Consider the following 20,824-nt stretch of genomic DNA (forward strand, 5'->3'; position numbering starts at 1 on the left):
TAAGAAATGACAAAGCTTGCTCTTTTTCACCACCTATAGGCTGACCAAACTCATTATACTCGACAGAAATGAGTGGTAGGTTTGGAGGGCGGCCCCAAATATCTTTCATATAGGTATGGCCTCTGCTTTCCTTTCCAATAGATTTAGGTCCATATGAACTACCTTTAAGCACAAAAAAATGATTAATCTATTAATTAAAATATTAAGGAGCTTATTAGAGTGTATGATTTCCCATTACCTTCCTCCTCTTCTTCAATGTCAACACTTATATCCTCATTTGAATATGGAAACATGTTCAAAGCTTCTTTATTATTGTCAAAATAAATCCGGCAGATTCGATTTAGTTTCACTATTTAATCGAAACATAACACGGTTTTCTTTTCCTACTATCACATAGAAACCAAGCATTTTTTTTACCTTCACTAGTTGTAAACCTTTCTGCTAACATATTTTGTTCCTCATGCAAACGAACACTTTTTTTTAATCTGTGTCCCTCCTTTAGAAGCTACATGTAACTTCATACATTGGAGTGAAAATCAGTAAAGACAATATCCGGTAAAAAATGATATAGTGAAACTTGATATCATTTCATCAAACACTTAGGGGATAAAACAAAAATTACTTTAAAATTGATCACATTGCATAATAAAAGTCAATTGAAACCTATAGTATGTGATTAAAACATAAAAGCTATGTTAGCAACAGTAGATTATCATTCCCGTGAATATATTACATTGTTCATTATCAGAATAATTTCACTGAAAAAACTCACATTGCAAGAATCAGAGGTAGGTCTCAACTTTGTTCTCTTTGCTATACTATATGAGATAACTGTGAGTTCATGAATTTGCTTGGAGTTGTGGGGGGAGTGGACGGTTGTGGATTCATGTTTTGACGCTTAATGTATCTCCAGCTGAATCCCTAATTTATTCTCCCCAATTTATTCTTCTAATTTATGATAGTGTCGAATGGTGCTTTTTGAAGCTATAGTTATAGATATTGCACATTTATATATAAATTGGATAAATACTTTGAAAATGTAATAGATATATGAGTATAATATTATACTATATTGTACGTATCGAGAAAGATATGTACATATTATTCCACCAATTTTCTAAATACATGTTTCCTTTCTTTATTTAATATTATAAAATTAATAATCTTCAATTTAATAATCAGCTCGTCACCATAATAATGCTAAGATTACAAAGTATCTCACAATTATTCATCCTACCACACCCTTGTTACTTATTTAATCCTAAATAAATTTTATTTTAACTTATTTTATAGTATTGTATCTGAGTATTTCAACATTATTTTGTTTAACGCATTGAACACCACCGTAATATATTACCAATATATTACAAACAAAGGTGGACGCTATAAATATTACTCCATCCGTTTCATAGTAATGGAGACATTTATTTTCGGCACGGAGATTAAGAAAAATTATGTTAGGTGAGTTAAGTAAATGGAGAATAAAGTGAAAAATGAAAAAGGTGGAGAGATGAAGAGAGAAAAAAGTAGGAGAGATTAAACTAGATATGGAAAAATGTGTTGACTTTTACCAAAAAGGAAAATGATTATATTACTATGGAACGTACTAAAATAGCAAAATGACTCTATTATTATGGAACAATGGAACAGAGGGAGTAGTAGTAGAGGGCGGAACTGCCAATGTGCTTCGTCATTGGTGTCAAAAAAACATGCTTCACAAGAACACCAAAAAAATATTCGTCATTTACTATATTTTTTTTATTTGAGCGTTGTGATTATTATAGAAAACATTGAGATACAGAAAATTTTATCTATATCATTCGAACACTCAATCTCTCTGCATTCCTATTAAAATGCACTCCCTTTGTATTAAAAAATAGAAACAATTAAAATGACACGGATTATAATGCACAATTGGTAAAGTAAGTGAGAAGAATTGGTAAAGTAAGAGAGAAGAAAAGAAAATTGAGTAAAGTAAGAGAGGGAAAGAGAAAAAGTAATGAAAGTAGAGTTAATGGACTGTGGGGTCCATTTCCTAAAATAGAAAGATTCTAAAATTTCTATTTTTAAGAGTGTCCACTATAGGGGGCGGACAGCCCCCTCCCACCGCCGCCCCCCGAATCGAACCGCCGCGCCGCCTCGTCAGCCGCGGCTAAAGCAATAGACAGCCGCGGCTATAGCCCCACTCCTTCTCTCTCCAGCCACCCTCAGCCGCGTCCTCGCCCCGCTCGCGGCGATTCCGCGTCCGCCGCCCCTTCCCCCACCCGCCGCGTCCACCCCCGCGGCGGACACCCCCTCCACTATAATAGCCGCGCCTACCGCCCCGCTTCCGCCCCGCTCGCGGCTATAGCCGCGTCCACCTTATAGTGGACGCTCTAAGGAACCACTAAAAATAAAAATAGTTGCTATTTTAAAAAATGAAGTATGATATTTTTTGATATATTATATATAAGTCATTCACAATTTTAACCAAATATCTTTAAAAATCTTTACTACATATCCTTTTTGTACTATTTTTAAAAGACTTTTACCTACATAGTATTTGTACCACTATAATTATTCATATTCATATTATAAATAAAAATTGATTTAAAATATACAAAAATAATTTACGTAGTAATATTTAATATATAAAAATTTAGTGCACCAAAAATTCCACCAAACTAAGTAATAGCATATAAAAAATTACAAATACAATAACTATAGAAATTTATGCATATTTTATACATAAAACAATTACAATGAAATATTACTCCACTATTTAGTGCTTCTGTTTCGGAGATTCTGTTAGGGAGTAATTGATAGTAGTAGAATATTATAAGCAATTAATTAATTGTACGTGAAGCCCATTATTCAATATGTGAAAAAATGAGTACTTTCGGAGAAAAGGACTAAAGTGCAAATTGAGAATCGTACAAAGAATGGATATGGGATATTAATAGTCAATATATCAATTTTTATTTTATATTTAAATTTATATCTTAATTTAGGCTTAATATTTAGCATTATAATCATAAGACACGTAATGGAAATGGCATTAAGTAAATCCTCTTTTGACATTTATTTAAAATGCAGTAATAATGGATATTATAAATGTCATAAAATGTTGATGTGATGATTGGATATATATATTGACATCTTTTATGAAGTGTCTTATTGTAAGTGTGAGAACAGCTCATTTTTTTAGTAGTGCATGCCCTATCGTTCCTTTCATCGTTTTCTCATATTGCCCATCCCAACGTTCACCATCATAAACGATACGAACCCTTTGGCATACATCAACGTGCAACGCATAATCACATCATAGGATAAGTTCTTACTCACACATGTATCATGTATTTCATTCAAAACTTGCCAATAAGACTATTTCAATCAAGATATGAATCGGTAGAACATCGCAGTCGTTTTGTAAAAATCATTAAAAATCCATTCGATATCATTTGAAGCTAAAATTTGGTCACCACACAGTAGACATATCAAGGTTCATTCAGTTAAAAAATCCACACCAAAATCACATCTTTAGGTCGGTCAAAACAAAAACGAAACTCACTGGACGAGAATACAAATTCTGAGGACTGCGCAGTTCAATTGAAAAATTCGTTAAAAATTCATCTTTCATCAAAACAGGCTGAAATTTTGACACAACACAGAAGACACTTAAAATTTCACTCAGTTAAAAATTCGTGCCAAAATAAGATCGTTTGGTCGTCCAAACACTCGTCGGAACCTACTGTCCGAACACTACAGTTTTCATGCTCAACATTTACAACCTAGAGTTTGTCTATCATTCATCCACACATACATATTCATGCTTTCAACACATATTCACGCTTCAAAAACGACATCACGACCATGTTCTCCTATTTACACATAACATTCACCAATGAATCACCCACAAACTCGCACACACATACATATTCATGCGAACATCCTTCCGAACCGATTAATTTTTTGATCTACGATTTCTACACTCACTATATGCATGAGGGGATCAAGAAACATGGATTCAATGGTAAGAAGGAGAAAGATGAATCGAAGTATACATTTCTCTTGAAAAACAATCAGTAGGAATGACGAATGATGTGATTCTTCGATGAATCTGGAATTTCCAACTCCACAATGATGCAAGAACAAGGAATTGGTGAAGGATTGGTGGAGAAGGAGAGGAAGAGAGAGACGTGTGGTATGGAGAGAAGAGGGAGACAAAAATATGAGGGCTATGGTTAGGGTTCTTTTAATTTATAGTCTAGGATAAATCACACAATTAAATAAAGCAATTAAAATTGTGGAAAAATAAAATAGCGGTCAATGAATAAATCCCACCATTAAAAGGAAAATAGGCGTGTAGTATGTGAGGAGTAATTTTGGAAAATTACTATTTAATTAGCATAGATATTTATTTGGTATTTACTTGGAGAGAAAGATACTCACAAAATAGGTAAAAAGATATTGAGTATCTCATAAATAAGGTAACAAAATAATTCAAGCATCTCCAAGTGGGGAAATAAAAAGGGGCGTGTATAATAGGAGAAATTAAGAAAAAATACTTAAATCCTCAAATCAAATAGGAATAGGATTTAAATTTGGTAATTTCTTGTAGGAAAATACTCCCACAAAATAGGTAACAAATAAATTAATCCCACAAAGTAATTAATAGGCATAAGGGGCGAAAATAATGAGGTCCCAAAGAAGGAAAGAATCAAATCCTAATTAAAATAGGATATGAAGAGATTTTGCAAGATATGGTAAGATTTAATTGGATTTTAATTCAAGGAAAGAGACAAACAAGATACCGATTAAATCCACAAAATAATTCCTTCTCCTAATTACTAGGAGAAGTCGAAATTTTCAAGGGATGGACAAGGGGTCGAAAATCATGTAGAATAACATAGGGACAATTTGATTTGGATTTAATTTGGATAAATATCCCAAAGCAATTAATTAAATCCAAGAAAGAAAGTATTATTTCCAATAAATAGGAGGGCCGAGAATTTCAAATAAAATGGCTAGAATGATTATGCATTATCCCATTTAATTTAATTCACACATTGGAAGCTTAATCACATTAACTCACATAACTCACAACAACTAATTTCACATAATTAACTCAAACACATAGAGACTCAATTTCCACAAAAGAAATTCTCATTCAACATCCACATTAATTAAAAAAAAGAACATCAAATAAAAATAATAATTAAAAAAGTCACAATTTTTCGGGGTGCTACACCCACAGTCGCCGAACGCGTTGAGATCCTACCCGCGGGAGCCGCCACCGCCGGAGTTTCCGTCGCCGGACATTTTGTGATTAGATGTTAGATGAAAATTGGAGAGGAAATGAAGATGATTTGGGAAGAATATATGTGTAGTTGTGTGTGAAATGATGATGAATTAAGAGTATTTATAGAGTAAAAAATAAAAAATAAAAAAAAGGAAAACGGCTATAAACGGTAATATTACCGTTTTTAATTTTTTATTTAATTCGATTTTTTTTTAAAAAATGAATTATTGCGTCAGCGTGACGATGCCCACTCGCGGACCGGCGAGTGGGCGTCACGCATGGCGCCGGGGCGCGCCACGTCGCCTCGGCGCGTGGCGAGACGTCTCGCCATTCGTCACGCCGTGACAGAACACAGAACGGGCTGGGGACGAGACAGGGCGTGGCAACGCGTCACGCCGCCGTCTCGTTCCTTCGTGACGGAATACGGGCCAACCACGTAATGCGTTGCGGGTGGCCTTATTTGGTGTACTTTGATTTTTGTGTAATGAAGAAATGTCACTTATTAGCAATACTTTTCAACGATTAATCCCTAAAAAATCTGGAGAACTTTTGTCTCTCAATAATTGTTGTACTTACTTTGAATATTTGGGTCTAAAAATTTTTGTGGCCTTTGTAAAAAGGATCGAGAACCTCTCTATTGAGGCTTTGGATTTTTTGTCTAAAAATTGTCTCTTTTACACTTATGCTAAAGTCTTTTACACTTTTACATGTATTTTCAATCAAATTATTTTATCTCTTGGATGAAAATTTAGGAAGATGAATTGTGTTGGATATATTTTAGTTTTTGGAAGGAAATTTAGAAAAGATGAACTTCACGTCTTTTACACTTTTTTTTTGCTGTTGGTTTTTAAAGAAGGGGCTTCAATTTCAAAGTATTAATTTTTAAACGGTGTTTTGCTATAGTATTTCATCTCTGTGTCATTTGGGGATTTTTTAATCAAAGAATTTTTGCTAATACAATATGCAAAAGATAATATTTAAACAATGTCTTTGCTAGAGCAAAACTAATTAAATTGTGTATAAAATTATATTTAATGTCTTTATACTATAGAATCCATAAGAGTAAAAAATACACAAGTCAATTTTCATCGTTATGTTTTTTACCTGATTAATCCATTTTGTTAGTTCAAAATTCAAATGTGTAGGTTATGATTGTTTATTTCTAACCACCAATAACATTATATTCTGATTAGCCGCAACCGAGTAAAATTGACCAGAATCCAATGGATAGAATTGATTGGTATCCCATATCTAAGACAAATCCTTAAATCTAATCAAGATTAACTTTTTGTGTAAGATTCTTTTCCGTATGATTCTGTCAGCAAAAAAACAAATTTATCATATTATTCACAATCAGAATTTATTTTTTTTCGTGGATGTAACATCACTAGTTGTTACCAACAATTCTGGCCCACTTAAAGTCGATTCAAACTAGTAGCTTTCAAAAACATCATCATCATTTAGATATTTTATATGTGTATCAACCAATGAATCAATAAGTTGTTAAGCTCTTGATCCTATTACAGCAAGCCAAAAAAAAGTGAAAATTTGCCCATTTTTGCTTTACTAATTTGGAGTTACAACAAGAAGAAAACACATTAAGTGAAGCAGTGGGATTCATGAACACATTGCAATAGCAGAGCAGTCAACAAAGTGAAGGCTCATCAACTATTCTATTACCAATAACTTAATGGTATGAAGATCAATGTCAAGAAAATGTTACAAGAAATTGTGATACAATGATTAGAAATTGTGTACCTTTCCATGGATCAAACAACCTCAGATACAACAATAGCAAGACCTGAATCTCGTGTATCGACTACATTGCTTCAATCAGAACAGGTTTGTAAGCTACAACGAGAACTGCAACGACTATTCCTAATGCACGAAGAGCTCATCAGCAAGATCAAGGCCAAGGAATGTCACCATAATGAAGCCACAATAACGAAATTTGGTATCGTTGATTCAATAGAGCAAGAAGAGCGATTATTCGAGACTAAGGCCAGGAGAATGCCACATGATTGACATTTTGTATCGTTGATTCAATAGAACAAGTTACATCGACTAATCCCAACACAATAACACTTCTTTATCAAGATTAAGACCAAGAAAATGTCACACAATGAAGGCACTAGAATGAAATTCTATACCTTTCAATAGATCATTCATTCAAATATTCAATAGCACAAGTTACATAGGCTACAAATCAAAAGTGTATCGACTATTCTCAATGCAAGAAAAGCTCAATTATGAAGATTAAGGCACAAGAATGAGATTTTGTAATTTTTTACACAGATCTTCTATGATTCAACGAAACAAGTTAAATAAGCAACAATCGACTAATCTAAATACCGGGAATTAAAACCTCATCATCAAGAATAAGGTCATACATTTGATGGGATCAAAGCAACCCCGAATACGATCAATTGCCAGACCTAACTCTCTTTAGCCCGCCTCTCCCATCGGACTTGGTTGTCCCGGCTGACTCCCCTTCAGACAAGGTCTCCATTGATCTGGCAGAGTCGGAGAGATGGCCGTACAGGTCCACCACTCTTCTAATGTTGTTGTTGAGCTCCCGGATCAGTCCCACATTGCGCGACAACTTGTCCGGGATCTTAGACTCGTGGTTCTGGTTTATCTCATCTATCAAAAGCCTGTTCTGGTCCAAAATGTTCTGGACCAGCACAAAATTTGTCTGAAATCTTTGTTGAAACTTAGGTTCAATCTGTCCACTAGTTGCAATGCTCGAAAATATGTCGTCTTCCATCACTCAATTCAACTGCAACATAAGCTAATAAACAGTATATAGATCAAAATCAAGATCAAGATCACTTTTTTATTCCTTCATTTTATTTTGTTTAAGAAAATTAATACTATAGCACAAGAATTTTACAAACCCGAGTTTCTACTTCTTCACATCATATTGAAAATTGAACTAAATTTAGGACTAAGTTGAACACTCCAAATAGATTTTTCTTTTAAAATGGGGGAAAAAGTTGACTTCTTTATTCCATTGATGTACTTTTGAAGAAAGTGAATGTCACAATAATCCATTGAATCATTGTACAGTTTACATGTAGTACAACACAAAAGGTATAAACCTGTCATAACTCTTTTACTTCTTCAATTCAGATGGCAAGTGAATTAAATTTTAAAAAAAAACACACAATTTCAGAAATCAAAAGAGGAACATAGAGAAAAGTGAAATTAGAAATCCCACATGCACTAAAAAAAGAATTTAGAAAAGTTCACCTTTTAATTGAACAATGAACACCGTAGCTTCTCTGTTTATCTTGAGACTTCAAAAGTAACACTAGAAATAATTAGAGGATTGAGAGCAGAGGCACTGAAATCATGAAGAGAGAGATTTTTTTTTATCTGTGTATAAGCTGTAGATATATATATATATATATATATATATAGAGAGAGAGAGAGAGAGAGAGAGAGAGAGTTTTGAGAGATGATGGAAGGGTAGTTTCTCTCTCCGCTTACTTCATCTGCGGGATTCGCCTTTCATTCATTGCTGGCCTTTTTCAATGATTATGGAAAACTATTCTCAATCTCTAGCTCACATGTTAGATTCCCCTTGCTTTTAATATTTAATGCTGCAATTCTTTTTCCATTTTTTAATAAGTAATTCAAAATCAAATAAATTAAATACACCAATAGTTTCGGAAAATATTTAAATGTGCTTGTTCACTGATCAAATCACAGTATGTTAGTAGTATCCAATTGATGCGATTACAAATTAGATATAGTAGAAGTTTTTAAGATTCATTTTTCTGAAAACTTTTTTTAAAAATTGAATGTATGATTTAAATGTCTAAATTCAAAATTAATTAGTTTAAAAGCTTTCAATACATTTTGAGTTACAATACACTATTTTCATCTCTTACTCGAAGACTATGGGTAACTGCTTGTAAATGCACTTTCTGAGCTCGTACCAGCATGCTCTATCGGTTTGTTGGCCATTAAGTATGTTGAGTTCGTACGCTAGACCATGTAAAAGCACATTAGTCATCATTTAAAATTTGATATTGTTATCTTACCGTTATTACGGTATACTGCACTTTAACGATATACCGTAATACCAAAAAAACCTTTATACTCAAAATATGGTTTTGGAGGACTTTTTCTTTTTAGTATATAAACATATTAAATAATATTTCAATACATACATGTTTTCAGTATACCGCGATATAGGAAAAATGTTACCGTTACCGTACCAGTGTACCGGAAACCATTATTTTTGGTATTTTTACGTTTCAGTGAGTGTGGTTTTTGGAATCCATTTGACATTTTTCTCCAACGCTTTAAAGTACTGTTATTATTAGAATAAAGCTATGCGGCATGACCAGCCATAAATTAATTAAATAACAAAAAAAATTGATTTTTTTCAAATTTTTAGTTTAATACTACTTGATTTTACTTTTATATCATATTCATTATATGTTGCTCAACATGTTAGTGTTGCTCTTTCGTAGTTTTTGCTCAACTTATTACTACTGTCATTTCTTGATTGTTGCTCAACGTATGCAGTAATTCGTGATATTAATGTGTTTTACGTAATGAAATTCAAAGATAAGTATCAACTCACAAGTTCATTCATACACATATAAGTTTATATCGGTAATTCTAATTTTTTATACATGTAAATGGACTAAATTAGATTCTTATCTTTGAATTCCATTACGTACACATATAAGCCATTGTTCATTCATACACATATAAGTTAATGATCGGCCAAAAAATTTAGATTCAAAGATTTGACCTGAAAAATTTTAATAAAAGAATTATTGTAATTTAATTCATTAAAAAAAAACTTATTTATGGAATACAGATACAAGTTTTCGTCAAATAAATCATGGAGTAATTCTTTAAAAAAGTGAAATTACATTGCACGAAAATTGCAATCGCCGTTAAACGATTTTCAGCCAAAAGGTGTAAAATTGCACGCACCCAACTGTGTTGAATATTTTGTAACAATGGCTTCGGAAACTCGAAAAGGTTAGCTTCAATTTTTTTTATCAAAAAAATATATGAATTTTGATACATCGAATGATTTTTTCCGATTAAACTTCGAATGTGGTAAACTAATTGCTAATTTCCGTTTTGTATAATTTGATTTCGATTTCTCAATCTTAATTTTGATGCAGTCGTTATTCACCTGAGAGCCACCGGCGACGCCCCAATTCTCAAACAGGCCAAGTTCAAGGTACTCTTTTCAATCACAAATTCATGTATTTCAGTTGCGTTTGGATTAGGTTTTAAATAAATGAAGTTAACTAGAGAAGTTTTCTACTTACAGTGGCGATTGGGTTTAATTTTGGGAATGGAGTAACCCTATAAACTTATGCCCCCAAAATTGAAATGTTGGTCAAGAAATCTGTTTGCTTTGGCTGATTTTTCTCTTATTTCAGGATTATTCTAGTCCACTATATTAGCTGAATCTGATTAGGCATACCCAAGAATTTGGTTGTGTTGATCAATATCATTGCAATGTTGCCCCGCTTATGATTATTTTGTATTCGAGAAAATATATTGCCAAAGATTAAGCTATGCAGTTGTTATCGTAGTTTATCCTGCTTTAATGTAGATTGCTGGGAGTGATAAGTTTGTTAAAGTAATTGATTTTCTCCGTCGTCAGCTTCACCGGGAGACTTTGGTGAGCTCGATAATTCTTTTCCCTTTCTCTGTATAAACTATTTTTTTTTCGTGCCCTGAATTTATGTTTTTTCTCTCTTTCAGTTTGTGTATGTAAACAGTGCCTTCTCTCCGAACCCTGATGAGCTAGTGTTGGATCTGTGTAATGTAAGTTGTTCTTTATATGGCATCTTGGGAGATGAAATTTTTGTTATCAGGCAGATATATTAGCATACTGGTCATACAATTTACAGAATTCTTCTTTCCAGTTTCATTGGAGCATGTTTGAGGGCACATCTTCTCATCTAAAAACAATTTACTGGAGTAGTATATTTTTCGGGATGGACACCTCATTTTTTCTTAAATAGGTGTATGTCTAGTGTGCTCTTTGTAACTTTGTTTATGCCCCGTAAATTCATCTCCCCTACTGCATAAGGCACTGGTCTAGAGATATCTAGATGACAGTATCGAGTGTTTCGGTCAGAATGGACTCATATAGAAATTCCCCAGTTCTAATTATTGGCATCTCTAGAAAAGTTTGTTGTCTTTTGCTAGCCACCTTAATGTTACTTCCACAATTACAGTACTCAACGAAACTGGTTCCATAAGCATATCCGAACCTTCCTTCTAGTGTGAATTTGATATATCATACGTTCACTGCATTGCAGAACTTTGGGATTGATGGGAAATTGGTGGTCAATTATGCATGTTCCATGGCGTGGGGTTGATTACTGCCAAGATTTGATTCTGTACAATAATGACAGAGAAGATAGGGTATACTATCAAACTTACCTTCTTTTCTTTCCAGTATCGTGCATATTACCTACTTCAAAAATACTAAATTCGATCTTTCTTTTCCACTGGTAGTTTGATTTTTACATTGATGATCTCAGGTAAAACTGTAGATGCATGTATTGTTTCATTCGAGCTGAATCCACTGTGTTTGCTAGTTTGATGAAGATACTATGAACAGACAGAAATAATCTCGATTTATAGAATAGTATTTATCTAACTCAATTAGCTGTCTTTGATATTTTTGAACTTGTTACAACAAAAAAGTACCTATTTCCGAGGAGTTTATGCAGCCTGATGATCAAGTCCTCTTCTTGATCAGACATGTTGCCTCTCTTGATGTTTGGTCTCAGATAATTCATCCATCTCAGCCTGCAGTTCTTAGCACAACTCGATAAACCTGCTTAATTCGCGCAAACATAAGTAAAAAATTCATAACTTGTGAAAATTTTCAAGTCTTGTATTTCTTGATATAATTGATGATGAAGGTGGTGGTGGTGGTGGAGACCAGATCTAGCAGCACTGGTGGTCCACTGCTTGGCACCATGGACAGCGACGGTGGCTGAAATTCTCCGGTCCTCCTCCGCCGTCCACGGCCCTCTGTTGAGGCCCTTCTTGGACGCCCTGTGCTTCTCTTTGATCGAAGTTGAGGCTCCCATGGAAAATTCTTTCATGCTTTCAAATGGGAGTACTCCCTATTTATTCTTGGAATATATTTATGGGCCTATTTGGGATATTAAAATAAGAATAAGGTTAGAATTAAGGTGTCACATTCTTTAATTATTATTTCCTTTAATTTGTCATTAGAATTTAGTGAGAAAGAAAATCCAAGTGGGAAATCCAAATAATTGAAGCTTATCTATCCATTGTTCCTAGAGTTGAATATTCAGACTATAATTACTCAAGGGGGATGCATGTGGCATTTGTTCCTAACATTGCTTTATAGTTATGGATCAATAAATAAGTATTCATTTTAGTCATGTTGTATAGTTTAAATATCTTGACCTAAGTTTACAAGATTAAATATGGATTACTAGGGTGATCTAAAACTTGAGATGTAGATCTATTCATGTGGGCTAGTGAATATAAGAACAAATATATTCTCTAACTACCATACTCTATTGCTTATGAATATGATGATTGGAGATTAAAAAATATATTGACAGCTAAAAAGAAGTAAAAATACATGAAGAATGACAATATTAAATACAGCCATAACTTTTGATGGGGACAGCCACCCTAGGGCTGCTGAAGAAGTTTTTAAAAATTGCACGATGCATTATTTGCATCTAAGCTTTAAGACAAAAAAAGTAAAACCTAACCTCATTGAAAAGTTATTTTAAGATCATGTTTTTGAGTAGTTAAAGTATAATTATGATAATAGTCTATCCTACTTTTGTAACCTAGAGTTATGATTTGGTTGAAATGATATCAAGATTTTTATATTTTCTTGGTAATAGAGTAAAATGAGGTTGTAGTTTATGTGTCGCAATCGAAATTTGGCCTCAGAAATTATGGCATCCAAGTCGAGATTGTTAACAACTAATACTCCTAGTTAATTGCTACATCCGTTTCGCGCTAGTTGAGTCATTTTATTTTCTATACTAGTTTTAGAAAATAATAATACATCGTTAAAATAGAGAGAAACTAAAATAAGTGTAAGAATGAGATAGATAACCCACATACCGCGGAATGGAGGGAGTACAAAATTACAAAATGACTATCATAGTTGATTTTAAAAATTTTAGATGAAATTTCTCCTGAGCCTTTTGACTAAATAATTCAATGAGAGAATATCCTTCCCAAGGATCACATATAATTATTTACAAAATTAAACATTTTTTATTGAGAAAATAGATTTAACAGTAGAATATAATTAGATAAATTCTAAAACTAACATTTAATTACTAATTAGAACTACTTCTGATTGTGGATGAGAGCTTACAACTTCATCACTCCATCGATATATTACCTTAAATTCTAATAGTAGAAAATGAAAAGAAAACTATTGGGATTTGCAAATTAGTCAATTATCGAATTATTAACTGACTTGCTAAAACATAATGAGGCTTAAAAGAATTGTAGATGGTTTGCGTCTCTACGTGATATCTTTGTACTCTACTGCATATATCTGACTTAATTTTCTGAAATTTTTATGTGATCTATGTGAGCAAAACTTATCAAATAGCTAGTACATGACTTAATTAGAATAGAGACAAAACTCCAGTTACGAAGAAGAAAGCTACGAAGAACTCCTTTTAAAATTGAAAGGAAATTTCGAAATTCCCATGTAGGGATTTTTGAAAAAATTATGAATTTAGAATTAGAGTTTGTCTCTCGTGTCTAGTCTTTTATTTGTAGAGTTATTATGAACCATACCAAAGATCCCTGGGTTGGACTGGGGCACACTTGTTAAATCTTTACTAATTAAATTAAGCCTTAATTTAATCCAAGCTCAACAGGATATCATAATTAACCACCACAGTAGAATAATATCGACGGTTAAATCCTAAATTACAAGTGATCCAGACTTTTTCTTTAATTTAATAGTTTCTCCTGTTTAAGATAAAAGTATTATTTATTAATTTAAATCTTCTATCTAACTTTAATTAATTAACAACTTTTATCCAAATTTGGCTTAGTTTAGAACTAAATTAATTTTGAATGAAATAAATTCCATTTAGCTGAGTTTACTAGAATAATAAAACATTTTTTAAACATATTTTGAAGATATTATCAAATTAAACTCTCCTTGGACATGATTCAACATAATAACAATCATACCATGACATTAATCACTATTGTCCAAGATATCCAGATTGTTAGATTATAAAAAATTTGCACCTTTTGATATTTCAAAATAGTGCATAATTAATGTCATATGCCCAATGTTATATACAAATATTAAGAAATACTTCCTCCGGTCACCATTAATTGTCCCATATTTAACTGGTACGAATTGAAAAAATTGTTTGACTTTATAAAAAAAGTGAGAAGAAAGTGGAATATGAGTACGGAGATGTAATCAAATGCAAACTCTAAATACGTACAGACTCCAAACTATGATCTTGACCGTTAGAAAATGTCAACAGATGACAAAATAATAGCAACAAAAAATGTCAATACAGTGTCACTGTCAACGGTTGATGCTATGTTGACAGTGTGTTGTCATTTTTTGTTGTTGTTATTTTGTCATCTGTTGGCATTTTCTAACGGTGCAGATCATAATTTAGAATTTGTCAATATTTAGAGTTTATGTTTTATCACTACCATGTGAGTCTGAGTGTAATCAGTTAGTGAAATATAAGATTCACTTACTAAAAATGGAAAAAGTGAACTGAGACAATTGATGGGGACCAGACAAAAATGGCATGTGACAATTTATAGGGATAGAAAGGAGTAATAATCATTGAGACCTCATCTTTTAGTAAACAACCAATAAAAACTTATCTTATTATTTAAATAATTTCAATGTTATACCACACGCGTGTCGCTAGTCTCTCAATGCAAGGAAACTTTTGGATTGAAAGTGCAACATTTACCAATAGCTAAACCCTATCTAGAATGTGAAATATTGTTTTACACTTTTACTTCTGAAAGGTACTGATTGGTCACCTACTGTGAAGACTTGTTTCACTACCCGGACTACAATGTCGAAGATTTTGACTCAATTCCTTTTAGACATTATATGGTCGTAAAGCATATCTTAATTGAATAACCAAACTCAATTGATAAAATTACTTCTTTTCATCATGGGTAAAAGTGAGTTTGGAGTTTATCGCATACAAGCAACTATTGAGATTGAAGCATGCATTTCCAGTATACTAACTCTAACAATCTGCTACTTATACTCAAAATGCTTTTGAGTATACCCAACTGCCAAACTCTTCCACTTATATTGAAAGTAGGTCGAAGCTTATGATGCATCGAACTATTAATCCAGTCACATAATGTTTAAACATCTTGCCTGGAAGACAATTAGTATAAAGATATATCTGGTTGTCCTTTGATGCAATCTGGATAACACCTTAATGCCTTATACAAGCATTTTAGCCTTAATATATGATAATTCTTCTTTATGTGCTTGCTATCCTTGAAGGCTCGTGATTCCCTTAAGTTAGCTACTTAGCTAGAGTAACCACAATAAACTGTGGTATAATACTTTAGGCATATTTGGAATCACATTCAATCCTTTAGGAAGTTTTTGAGCTAGACAACTAACTTAGTAGGTTTAGAATGAGCCACAAATTTAGCTTTAATGGTGAAGCCTGTAATGCATTTCTACTTCACGCTCCTCCATATCTTATTTCCACCTCCTAAGATGAACTTATAGCTAGAGGTTGACTTTCTCAATACTAATTAGTCTTAAAGTCTAAATCGTTATATCCCACATGACAAAGGTCGGACACATGGTAAGCTAGAAAATATTGTTTGGTCCTTCTCGGTTACTATACAAAATCTTTGCCACATGCCAATGTCCATACTCTTCAGAATTTTCCAAGTTTCGATATTTTCTTTCACTCCTAGATTTAGAGCGTTGATAGTTTATTTCCCCCGCAATATTCAAACTCTTGAGTACGAGTAATTGACTAGAAAATTTGAGATGAAATCCACCTGGTGGAGTGATAAAAGTAACAAACCATAGTCTACAAACGAAGCTAAAAAATAAAAGATATTCTACAGTGAGTGATAACATGCTTATGAACCTTTATTGGATCTATTGCATGTCATCTTGTGTTCAGATTAGATATTAACTTTGTGGAATTAATCCAAGAATTTTGGAAATATTCTAGGAGATTCTTAGGAATAGGGATCTTCTATTATTCCCAACAGTATTGACCACTACCACCTAATGTCACTTGTATAGATTAAGAAATAAATAATCATCAAGATCTCGTACTTGGATTAATCAAACGAGAATTACTTAACTCACCACGACTCATTCATTGCTATACCACACTCTGGTGTCATTAGTAATCCAAGATAGAAAGTGACGTCTGATCAACACCAACAACTGTTATGAGTCTACCGATTAATTTATAATGTAGAAGAAAGATAGTTTATATAATTATCTTTTACTTCCATTAATGTAATTAACAAATAATGTTAAATAATTAATGTTAAAAAAAACAAATAAGGTTAAATGACAGACCATGCGACAAAAAATAATTCCAATATATGTGGATATAAGGATACAAACATGCTTTTCGATTAACACACTTGCCATATTTAAACAATTTGCATATAATGAAGCTCGTTATAGTAGTATAATGAAAAAGTACGTTTGTATATAATGACCCTACGGTGTTCGCGTCTCTGCCCCACCTCAATCAGTGTGAGATAATGAAGAGACTGAGCAGAGGAAAGAAACGAAGTGAGACAGAATACAGAGATGAAGAGATGGAGAGAATGAGAGCATCCGCAACGCGTCTCGCCGAGCGTCTCGTCCCGGAGGCAGTGGCGGATCCAGGATTTCTGATACGGGGGTGCAAAAAATAACTATAATAGTTTAAAGTTTCAATGTTAAGATTAGTCCATTTTATTTTCTTTGTAATATTTCTCGGTTAAAAACTTTATCTTTATTTTTTACAATAAATCCTTCATTATAAATAAAAATAAATTATTTTTTCTAGTGTTACTATATAATGATTTCTAATATCTTGAATTAAGGTTATTAAACTTATTATATAAATTTACTTCATTTTTCCAGTGTGTTATCTACCTATCTTTATTTTATTTGAAATAAATGTTTTAAATTTTTATATTATGAAGAATTTATTTCATCTTCTGAAGGATGTGTGATCTTTACCTATAAAAAATACTTTTAGCTCTGATTGGATAGCTTTAAGAATACAATTGACATTTAAATTTCATCAATAACATGTAGACTTTTTATTAAGATTTTAATTTACATTTTCTTAAAATTTTATTTACAAGTATTAAAAATCACATAAACTTTTTTCTATTTATTATAATATCAACCACATAAATATCTATTAAAAATAAGGTAACAAGAGAATCTAAGTATGAGTAAAAATAAAATTAAAGAAATTATATTTATTAAATTATTAGCTATATAAATATTTATTAAACATAAAGTGAATAATAAAAGTTATATTAGATATCAATCAAAACAAAATCAAATAGAAAGGACATATGAAGTCAGTGTATATATTGAAAACATAATAAATAGAAAAGACCACGTCTAGCTGATGAAAATAAGGTAAATAATGAAATTAAAATAGCAATGGACATTATATAAAATTGAAAAGAACAATTGGATGCGTTGAAGAGGTGTAAATGTAGTGTAGTTTTATCACAAAATCTAAAGACATAAAAATTACTCTCCTCGGATTCGAACACGGGTGTGGCTGTTAGGGTAACAACGGAATTTGTAAGATGTGAGGTACCAATATATTATTTAACAGAAATATTTGGGGGTACAGCTGTACCCCATTGTTCCAGTGTGCATCCGCCACTGCCCGGAGGGACGGCTCGCGCGACAGCTCGCCACGCGCCAGCGCCACGTGGCACGCTGGCGCTAGGCGTGATGCCCACTCGCGGGCCGGCGAGTGGGCATCGTCACGCTGATGCAATAAATTATTTTTAAAAAAAATTCGATTTTAATAAAAAAAATTAAAAAAAGCGGTAATATTACCGTTGAACGGTAATTTTTTTTTATTTTTTTATTATTTTTTATTTTTTACTTTATAAATACTCCTCTTTTATCCTCATTATACACACAAACCCACATCTATTATTCTCAAATCATCTCCATTTCCTCTCCAATTTTCATCTCACCTCTCCAATTTTCATCACAAAATATTCGGCGACGGAAACTCTGGCAGCTCCGGCGGCTTTGACATAAACGCGTTTGGCGACTGGGGGGCATGTACAATGTCTTGGGTGGTTCCGGTTCCGGGTCGTCGACGTCGGGCACCCAAGGCTCGTCGACGCCGGCGGCGTACCAACCACCGCATTTTGATGTGGATGCATACGCTCGTCCCTCCGCCCCGAGGTATTCGCAGGGATTATCCCAAATTAGGGAGGATTATCCGGATGAACCCAATCCGGAAGGAGGATGAGGCGGTGGAAGCTCCAGGGGTCGCGCATTCGATGCCGTGGAGGAAGAGGAGGAGGCGGCCGAGAAGGAGGAGGATATGTTGGATATTTTAGTTTAATTGGATTAACTTGATTGATCAACGTGATCATAATGAGACATCAAATAAGTTGGAAGTGCGGATTGTACACTTATTTGAATTCGTTATGACTAGACGGGGGTTTGGGGGCAGCGCCCCCGAGTAGCGGGGTCCAAGGGGCAGAGCCCCTGGCTGGGGTCGTAATTTCCGATAATTGAAGGACTAATTTGCAATTTTAGAAACCCACAAAAATTCAGTTAAAATCAGTTAACTGATGAACAGACGCAATGCTTCGTGAAGAGATGCGATGTTTCGCTTCTGCATCTTCTTATTGATCGATTTCTGGGTTCAAAGTGATAGACAGAATCAACATACGAATCTTCTACAACCTGAATTGTATCCGATCAAATATTGGTAGAACCGCCAAATTGATTTGATCTTTTTTAGGGAGATTTACAGAGAATGTGAACAATCGGATGTTGTCCTGAAAGGCGTGAAACACTTTCTAAAACTTGTTTGTAACCACAATTGTTTAATACAATACCAGAAACCAAGTTTTTACAAATACCAGGTACATATACAACATTTTTTAACACTAAAGAGTTTCCGGAAGTAAACACTAGGCTAACAGTTCCTAATCCTTTGATTGGTTCAGTTGCAACGTTGCCCATCTTCAACGAAGATCCATCTTCAATTGGTTTGAAATCTTTAAACCATTGACGATCCTTGCACACATGACACGTTGCACCCGAATCAACCCACCACGAGAGATCATCATCCTGCACATAAAGTGCTTCAGAAATTATTGATGCATAATAATTTCAACCGAATGATCATTAGGTACAGAAAACGAACCTGATTGTTTTCCCGGATCCTTGGATCCACTTGTACCAGCCACGTTCTTTCCTTTACTTCCACCGTTTCCAGACTTGCAGTCCCTTTTGAAGTGCCCAGATTTACTGCACTTCCAACACATCAGTTTAGGCTTCTTATCCCCAGCCTTACTGTAGTTTCCTTGAAACTTTCATTTCCCTTGAAACGATCTTTTCTCTTTCCCAGCCTTGGAGGATTCACCCTCTTCCACCATGTTCACAGAAGAACCAACCATTGTTTTCCCATTACCGACAGAGCCCTTTTCCATATCACGTATGGACTGTTCGATTTGGAAGTCACTTCCTAGTTCGACCAGATTCAACTCCTCCTTCTTATGTTTCAGATTGTTTTTAAAATCTTTCCAGGAGGGTGGCAGTTTATCGATAATGCTAGAGATAGAAATGGATTCATCCATTTTCATATCATATTGGGAAAACTGTCTCAATATCCTCAACAATTCGTTATATTGTTCCATGACAGGCATCGAATCAACCATTTTATAGGTAATAAAATTACCAAGAAGAAATTTCTTGCTAGAGGCATCTTCTGCCATATATTTGGCTTCGAGGGAATCCCACAACTCTTTAGCAGACTCTACGTTTTGATATACATCAAAAAGGGAATCAGACATACCGTTTAAGATGTGACCACGACATATGTAGTCGTCGTTCTCCCACTTCATCCGCCTCCTCGTCTGTTCCAGAGTTTCATTTTCAACAGCCTCGGGCATGGGAGTACTCAGAACATACACGACCTTCAGACCAGTCAACATGAAATGCATCTTCTTCTGCCAGTGTCTGAAATCCTGGCCAGCAAACTTATCCAACTTCGCAAAACCTTTCGTTTCTTCCTTCGCCGTTTCTTTGTTCGACATTTTCAAAGATTGATTTGAACAGAGTTCCTAATAAAAGGAACAAGATAACCCCTTATGAACTTTGGCATAAAAAACCACCGAAACTGAGTTATCTCAGAGTTTGGGTTGTAGAGCTGTGGCAAGACTAACTGATCCTAAAATAAAGACCATAGGTCAAAGAGGGATAGATTGTGTATTCCTTGGATATCCTGAAAATTCTGTTTGTTATAGGTTCTATGTCAT

The 20,824-nt window shown here is 33.8% G+C and overlaps 4 protein-coding genes across 8 annotated transcripts; 1 reads left to right on the forward strand and 3 right to left on the reverse strand.

The window, feature by feature from the left end:
• Positions 1–7,396: 7,396 nt before the first annotated feature.
• Positions 7,397–8,837, reverse strand: LOC121742983 (protein ELF4-LIKE 4-like). Of its 2 annotated transcripts, none has more exons than XM_042136146.1 (2): positions 8,534–8,837; positions 7,397–8,060 (listed from the first exon to the last, which is right to left on the reverse strand). In XM_042136146.1, the coding sequence occupies exon 2, from the start codon at positions 8,046–8,048 to the stop codon at positions 7,704–7,706; it is 345 nt and encodes a 114-aa protein (XP_041992080.1). In that variant the 5' UTR covers positions 8,049–8,060; positions 8,534–8,837; the 3' UTR covers positions 7,397–7,703. The 2 variants fall into 2 exon arrangements, with proteins under 2 accessions (XP_041992080.1, XP_041992079.1); XM_042136145.1 differs by having other exon boundaries at positions 7,397–8,072; positions 8,534–8,835.
• A 1,319-nt stretch (positions 8,838–10,156) lies between these two features.
• LOC121746188 (ubiquitin-like protein ATG12) lies at positions 10,157–11,936 on the forward strand. 3 transcript variants are annotated; one of them, XM_042140112.1, is made up of 6 exons: positions 10,157–10,288; positions 10,438–10,496; positions 10,878–10,946; positions 11,030–11,092; positions 11,593–11,698; positions 11,818–11,936. In XM_042140112.1, the coding sequence occupies exons 1-5, from the start codon at positions 10,267–10,269 to the stop codon at positions 11,650–11,652; spliced, it is 273 nt and encodes a 90-aa protein (XP_041996046.1). In that variant the 5' UTR covers positions 10,157–10,266; the 3' UTR covers positions 11,653–11,698; positions 11,818–11,936. The 3 variants fall into 3 exon arrangements, with proteins under 3 accessions (XP_041996046.1, XP_041996045.1, XP_041996044.1); XM_042140111.1 differs by having other exon boundaries at positions 11,593–11,936; XM_042140110.1 differs by lacking the exons at positions 11,593–11,698; positions 11,818–11,936 and adding an exon at positions 11,194–11,333.
• On the reverse strand, positions 11,531–12,638 carry LOC121746187 (transcription factor MYB3-like). 2 transcript variants are annotated; one of them, XM_042140109.1, is made up of 3 exons: positions 12,225–12,638; positions 11,987–12,116; positions 11,531–11,671 (listed from the first exon to the last, which is right to left on the reverse strand). In XM_042140109.1, exons 1-3 carry the CDS (start codon positions 12,388–12,390, stop codon positions 11,653–11,655), a joined length of 315 nt encoding a protein of 104 aa, XP_041996043.1. In that variant the 5' UTR covers positions 12,391–12,638; the 3' UTR covers positions 11,531–11,652. The 2 variants fall into 2 exon arrangements, with proteins under 2 accessions (XP_041996043.1, XP_041996042.1); XM_042140108.1 differs by lacking the exon at positions 11,531–11,671 and having other exon boundaries at positions 11,891–12,116; positions 12,225–12,636.
• Positions 12,639–19,879: 7,241 nt separating this feature from the next.
• On the reverse strand, positions 19,880–20,602 carry LOC121745778. The gene has a single exon (XM_042139733.1). The coding sequence runs from the start codon at positions 20,600–20,602 to the stop codon at positions 19,880–19,882; it is 723 nt and encodes a 240-aa protein (XP_041995667.1).
• Positions 20,603–20,824: the final 222 nt, after the last annotated feature.

This window comes from Salvia splendens, chromosome 8 (assembly GCF_004379255.2).
Source record: "Salvia splendens isolate huo1 chromosome 8, SspV2, whole genome shotgun sequence".
NCBI lineage: Eukaryota > Viridiplantae > Streptophyta > Magnoliopsida > Lamiales > Lamiaceae > Salvia > Salvia splendens.